The sequence below is a fragment of the Sebastes fasciatus genome, chromosome 17, assembly GCF_043250625.1.
Source record: "Sebastes fasciatus isolate fSebFas1 chromosome 17, fSebFas1.pri, whole genome shotgun sequence".
NCBI classification, from domain to species: domain Eukaryota; kingdom Metazoa; phylum Chordata; class Actinopteri; order Perciformes; family Sebastidae; genus Sebastes; species Sebastes fasciatus.
In genome coordinates this window covers 22,327,562-22,334,968 of record NC_133811.1, presented here as the reverse complement: position 1 = coordinate 22,334,968, position 7,407 = coordinate 22,327,562, and the positions used below count along the sequence as shown (strand labels likewise).

At 37.5% G+C, this 7,407-nt stretch overlaps 2 protein-coding genes across 2 annotated transcripts in view; both read right to left on the bottom strand.

Moving 5' to 3' along the window:
- Positions 1–7,407, bottom strand: part of celf3a (cugbp, Elav-like family member 3a) — an 80,909-nt gene that overhangs the window by 56,142 nt on the left and 17,360 nt on the right. The gene's annotated exons all lie outside the window — the stretch shown is intronic.
- On the bottom strand, positions 192–6,129 carry ciarta (circadian associated repressor of transcription a). Its single transcript, XM_074612653.1, has 6 exons — positions 5,860–6,129; positions 3,828–4,178; positions 3,643–3,718; positions 3,476–3,554; positions 3,213–3,357; positions 192–2,983 (listed from the first exon to the last, which is right to left on the bottom strand). The coding sequence occupies exons 2-6, from the start codon at positions 4,176–4,178 to the stop codon at positions 2,612–2,614; spliced, it is 1,023 nt and encodes a 340-aa protein (XP_074468754.1). The 5' UTR covers positions 5,860–6,129; the 3' UTR covers positions 192–2,611.

The window sequence follows — 7,407 nt, the reverse complement described above, 5'->3', positions numbered from 1 at the left end:
GCTGGCAAATAAGAGCTCTGGCTGCTGCTCTGTGGGTCGGATTTCATTTAATTTCTAGGTGGTACACTAAGAACATTTTTAAATTAAAGAAATAAATATTAAAAGCAGGACAAATTTAATAAATCTGACCGACTTAAGACAAACTTGGACTGTCAGTGTTTTTCATTCCAGAAATCAACAAACATACTGTATTTTGATGAACCACGTTGTTTATTTTTAATATATAAAAATATGTGCATTTATCAACCAATCACCAATAATGACAATTTCATTATAAGAAAAAAAGGAAAGTAAAAACAAGAAAAATTAAAGACAAAACTGGGATTTTTCTCCTATTTCTCAAATGAAACCTGTGTAACATAACACAGCAAAAACCTGTACTGTAGGATGCTACATTTTATATACCAAAAAACACTATTGTTCTCCACCATGTGCTTACAATTTCCATTTTGAATAACACCACTCAGGGCCAATGGAAATGACTAATTACATCTACACAGCAGCACATTTGGTTTGCAATGACATATGAGGTGAGATTTTACCATCGTTAAATAAATAATACACTCCTGATGAATTCCTGATGATGGAATTTCAGGCAAGTTTATGGTTACCTTTACGTCGATCATATAAGTAAGGCTGGCTGGTGACAAACCACCATAGATGAAACACCATTCAACATGAATGTTATCCGATTCAAGATGTGGTGGTGCGAGTGGCCAAATGTTATCAAAAAAGAACTGATGTGCTCAGGAATGAAAATAGTTTTTGTTTATCACATCTCCATGATATTCTGTATTACATAATCAACAGTACAAGTTTCATAACAGCATGTCAGTGATACAAATCCATTTTAAAAGGGACACAGAAGCTGTTCTTTCCCCTCATAATGACACATTGCATTTGGGGCATTTTGTGGGAACACTAAGTCTGAATACGTCTCTGATGCGAGTACCTATAAAGCATCCATCTGCCAATGGAATCAACATTTTCAAGTACTCTTAAACAGATCTTTAATAAATAATATCACAACTTTTTGCTGTTAACACGTGTAACGTTTCCTCATTGTCATCCAAAATGCAGTTACATCTATTCCAATGTACACAGGATCAAATACATTATGCCTGTTATGTAATTGACATATTAACATCTGGCCGAGCATCTCATATTTCCTCAGCTACCTCAATAATTATTGATCATCAATCAGGCTGTGGTATTTCCTGTGCAGCATTTTGCTCTTTATGTGCAACTACATCTATCCTTATTTACAAGGAAACAAAAATGTTGCGTGTGTGTTAAGCACTAATAACTAAAACAGTAGAGACTGTTAAGTTAAGGTGCATTTGATATGGTAATGCAAAACGGTTTTGTTTGGCACATTTTGGCAGCGGCTACATGCCTTTGCTCCACCTTATGTTACAATCAATCAACTGGCAGGATACAATTTAACCTTCCGAAATGCCATTTTTAATAATTTGTGTTCATATTTATTGTAACTGGCTGCAACTACCAATTATTTTCACTGCAAATTATTTCCTCAATTCGTTGTTTAATTTGTAGGTCTACAAAATGTAAATATTGCAAAATGGTCAACACACGTAGGGGTGTACATCTGAACCGATGTATTAATTCAATGATCAACAACCCAATACCATTGATGCAATGTGGAAATATGGATACATATCGTCATCTTTAAGATATGCCTGCATTTTGAAATTCGCACTTTATACTAATTCTTTTTATTAAAGTTAATAAATTGTTTTTCAGTTAAATGTCTGGAAGACCTCAGCACTAAAATTGTCAAATCATATTTTAATGGCTTTTTTATTTATATAAATGCAACTGTGTTAAATGGGCCTACTGTATGATATCATCTCATCTTGATCACAGGCCCCGGAATAGAATCAAATTGAAATCATATCGTGGCAGACTTTATGATATCAGCAAATATCGTATCTTTGTCAAAAGAATTGATATATCGTATCGTGATGAAACTTGTGATTTACATCCCTAATCACAAGTTGTTATCATATCCTCAAATATAAGAAGATGGAAGCATAAAATGTAGGGCCTTTTTTGCTTAAAAAATTGTTTTATGGACAACTGACTAATGGTTTCTGTTTAAAACTGTACCAGCAATGATCCTCTGTGTTTCCTCCTTATTTCAGTTTTTCACCAGTGTTATGAAATCCTATTCTGTTACTGTTGGTGCTGCATTCCATGATATAAAAAAAAATACAAAACAGAGCACAAACTGCTTAAACGCATTAAACAATGTAAAGTATTTTCAACATCGTTTTAACTTAGTAAAACGTCAATGTATACAAAAGTGATAATCTTACAGACGGACAAGTCCTGGTAACATAGTGCAATAACTGGTGTAATCAAAACCAACGCTGGATAGTTAGGGGTTAACGAGAGTCTCTCTGCATTTCTCCTCCTCCTCCTCCTCTTGTGGGTTTACATGCCTCGCAGTCATCACAGACTGGCTCTGCGCCTAACTTTATCCTTATGTAATCGAGTCCGCCCTCTGCCTTCGCTCTGGCTGGCATGCAGTGGCACCTCCATGTGGTAGCGAGCTCAGCTAAGGCCGGCTAAGGCCAGCTAAGGCCAACTAAGGCGAGTCAGCTGTAGTCGAGATGTCACTCGAGGACACCGAGCTGTCCTGTGTTGCTGGGCTTTCACAATGGGAGGGAAGAGAAATCTCAGACTTCTCGTTTTCTCTCTTGATACACAAATATAACGGCCTGCTCAAAGTCACAGTGCTGTGCGTAAACTCGTGTTGGGCTACACAGCTAGCCTCAGCTGGTTCAACTGGTTCTTCCTCTGGAACTCTCTGGTTTTTAGGTGAGCCTGGTAGACGTGCGATCACTGTGTCAAGTGGAGTCGCGGCCTGGCAGCTCGCATGTTTTCCATGTCGATAGTGCTGACGCTTGGTTGGGACTTCGCTGGAGTCGTCGGGGTCTGACCAGCTCAGCTTTCTCTTCTGGAGGGGAAAAGTAAAACCAGATATAACAACCATAACAAACCAAGGTCTTAAAGGAGAAGCACAGTTCAATTACAACTTGCAATATATTTCACTTGGTTGTTAAAAATATGCTGTTTTAATACAAAAATAAAGTTTAGTATGGGCATTTAACATCTCAGGTTCATGGTTTAATCAATGCACACTTGTAAAGGCACTGTCATATAGTAAGATCCAATATGAAGCTCACCTTAACGGGCATGTGGAGCTGATTTTGGCACCAGTGTGTTCGGAGTCTGATAGGGGTGGGCTGGCTTGGAATATTTTTGGCCACCCGAGGGAACCATATCTTCAGCATCATCTCTATCTGCAGCAGGTTTTGGAGGTATCTCTCACTGCAGAAAAATAAAGAGTTAAGGATCAGGCATGAATGGCAATGCTGGGTATGGATGATAATATGCCCATTTTCTTTACTAATCATAATATTAGGCTTGTTACTTGTGTTAATCTTACCCCATGTCAGGCCTCTGCAGAACTCCAAGAATCCTCTGCAATCTGTCTATGGCAACGCTCTGCTGGAAACTTGATAGACCTGCCACAATTAAAATAGAACGTCAATGCAAATAGGCATTTTAATTACAGGATGCATTAAAACTTGAGAACAATGCTCAGACACATACCTTTGTCAAATCGCCCGATCTTTAGACCATGTAGAAGTTCCAGCAAAGGACAGATGTACCTTTGCAAATCTGCACACTGAGAAAACAACAAGGAAAAAGACTAGTTTTAGAACTGCGACAGATTTGCTATGTGGTTGACAAAAATACTGACACAAAGACCTAAGGATCAGTCTGAGGGCACTCACTTTCTTAGCGAAGGCCAGGTCCCCAGGGGTCGCTGAAGAGGAGCCCAACGTTGCAGCTGGGGGAGAAGAGGCCGGGTTGGGATGCTTGGGCTCATCCGGGCAGCGTTTAGGCCTGTCGCTCTCGGACCTTGAGTGCAGCTGATCCGAATGAGCTGGGAAGTCGTGGTAATTTCCAGAGATTGCGACCCCTTCATCACCTGAGACGGACTTTCTTGTTCCACCGTCCCCTTCTCCCTCCGAGAAGACGTCCGCTTCATCCTCAGTCTGCTCACTCTCGCTGAAGCGGAAGCTCGAGGTGGAGGTCAGCGAGTCATAAGACGGCCATTTGGAAGAACGGTCCAATGTATTCATCTGTGGAGAGAGGGAGATGACAATGTCAGAACAGAACCTTGATGAGTACAACTTTTGACACAAAATCAAACAGGTAGGGTTGCAGTATTACATTATCAGTATGCTACATACTAAAGGAAATATGTTGACATCTTCCAATTGCACAAATCAAATAATGTATATGAAATTTCCATCCCCTGGTGACATTGTGATACTGGCTACAGAAAGGTCAGTATACCTTTGCGCACATATTTCAGTATTGCTACTTTTTAGAAGATATTGACACGTTACTCCTCATATTACTCATGATAATTTATCATCTAAATTGACAATAACAAGCACATGATGACTCAAATTTCTCAGAAAATCTGATCATTTTGCACTAAAGTTTTTAACTAAATGAGAAAATACTCTTTCTTCTTTTCATTTGTCAAGTATTTAATTCACACAGGAGTAGGGCTACAACTAACGATTATTTTCATTATCGATTAATCTGTGAATTATTTCCTCGATTAATCAATTAGTTAAAGATGACATCATCAAATGTCTTGTTTTGTCCAAGACAAAAGATTATTCGATTATCAAAATATAGTTGGCGATTAATTTAATAGTTGACAACTAATCGATTAATCATTGCAGCTCTATACAGGAGTATATAAAAAAGAACATGTGGTTATTTCATATAGACTGTTTATTTATTGAATAATCATAAAAATATGCTATATTGTGATATATATCATTATCAAGATATGAAATGAATGACTCATATCGAGATAGAAGATTTCTGACCTTATCGACCAGCCCTAGTAGTATCATGCAATACTAATCAGAAATGGTACTTGTTGCCAAGAGCTGAGTGAGTAATGTATTTACCAAGTCTCAGCAAGTGCAGATGAGGACAAGGCAAATAATCTGTTTTGTTATATTATTATCATCACTGAGAGAGAGAAAAGCAAACAAAAGGATCTGCTCCTCTATTTGACTAACTGTGTAAATCAACTCGTGCAGAGCCAGGGCTCACTGCCATTCACTCTCTAAACAGGCACGTGTGTGTGCTTGTGCTTATGTGTGAGAGAGAGAGTGTGTGTGCGTGCGTGTGTGTGTGTGTGTGTGTGTGCTGCTGTACAAACTTGGTAATCTGAGGACAGATGTTTACGTCCTCTGTTTATTACCTCATGTAACCTCAACTATACTTATACTTACTATGACATCAACAACCAACCTGCTATGTGGTTTTGAAAATGAAAAGAACTGTTTTCAGAATGTTTACATTTTTAAAAAACGTATTGGGAGAAGATTACTCTCTTGTCACTGATAAATCTGAGGACAGATGTTTACGTCCTCAGTTTATTATCTCATGTAATCTCAACTATACTTACTTTGTCCTCACAACAGCAATAACAAACCTATAACCTGCAATGTGGTTTTGAAATTAAAAGAATTGTTTTCAGCATGTTTACATTTTTTTTTTAAATCGTATTGAGAGAAGATTACCCTCTTGTCACTGATATAATATCTTTGGCGAAAACGTGCATACAAATGTGCAACGGTTTCATCCGAAAATAGTCATACAAATTAATATTAGAAGTTATAACCAAAAGTGGGTGACTTATTGTCATATATACATGTTAAAAATGTAAAAGTCGATTGGAAATACAGACAACTTAAAAACACAAATGTAAAAGAAGAGAGAGATTCTTACCTTCTTAGCAGCCGTAGCAGAACTGCGTTCACAAAAACGTTAAATTAACACAAAAACGCTTAGAAAGGCACGTTAAACTACTCGAATAAGTTGAATAATATCACAGTCTCGAAGAAGTAACTCTAACACAGCTATCGGCTTCCCGTGTTATCCAGTTTGACGCTCAGATCCCGCCCTGTTACTCCTATCTATCTCTCTTGCTCTGCTGTTGTGTTTACTTTGTCAGATTTCCTCTCAACCTGTTCGACACGTACCCACCGGAGCAACAACGGACGCTACACGTGCTGGGGTAAGGTGCAGCGCTCTGATTGGCTGACGAGAGGTCAGGCGGTACGTCATTGGCTGGACGGATTAGCCAATCAGGAGCGTCGTCATCGACGGTTGGCTGGTAAATGCGTAGATCCCACCGCACCTCTAACGGCAGCACGTGCGGGTGGTGTGGCTGCGAAACGAGAGGCACAGGACCTGCACGCGGCAGCCAGCATGTGCTTAAAATTTTGGTATGTAAATGAGGTCACACTTGGCCCTGAGTTAATAGATACTAGAAGACTTTGTGGTGGTGGTGGGGGGAAAATAACCTGACAGGACATGCTGGTGGTATTTGTTTCTTATAGACCACCACTCCTTTTTTCTGTGTTTTCTCTTTATATACATGCATGGTGTGGTTTTTGTGTTTGTTATGTCTGTTTTATGTCTCTAAAAAGACAGCTAAAGTAGGAAGACACAGGCTGGATGTGGACATAAAAGATTAAACAAGACAAAAAGTATGCAACTGTTATAGTAGACAAAAATATGACACATTTATTTATATTTATAGATAGATAGATAGATGGATAGATAGATAGATAGACAGATAGATTATTGTGTTACAGCAGCAGGTTATCCAGATAATGCACAGGAACAGTAAGTATACAATAAATAAACATATCAACACCAGAGATAATATCTATAGTATACACAATATAAAGAAGATTCAAGCCCTTTATTGTCATTGTGTAGTACAACGAAATTAGATTGTGACAATCCATAGGTGCTAATGAAAAGATAATACAATAATAATAAAAAATATTTAAAAAAGAGATAGTGCAATATAAATATTAAAAAGATAAAAGATAATACAATACAAAAAAATGTATGTTGATGAGATGACAGTTTTGCCAGATTACAGTTTAAGAATATATTAAAATGCACTATACTGTAAATAAACCAGAGTACTACAACTAGCTTTGAAAATATAAAATATGAACATAGAATAACAATAACATACTATATACAATAGCAAAGTGTGCAATGAAATACTATATATTAGAAAAGTGTGCAAGTTACAATTTTTCTTTAAAATAAAATAAAATTAAATGAGGTAGGCAAACCCTTTTAACATAACCCATAACAATAGATTCTTGTGTTACAACAGCAGGTTATCCAGATAATGCACATGAAACAGTAAATATATGATAAATATACATATCAACACTAGAGATAATATCTATAGTATACACAATATAAAGAAGATTCAAGATTCAAGCCCTTTATTGTCATTGTGTAGTA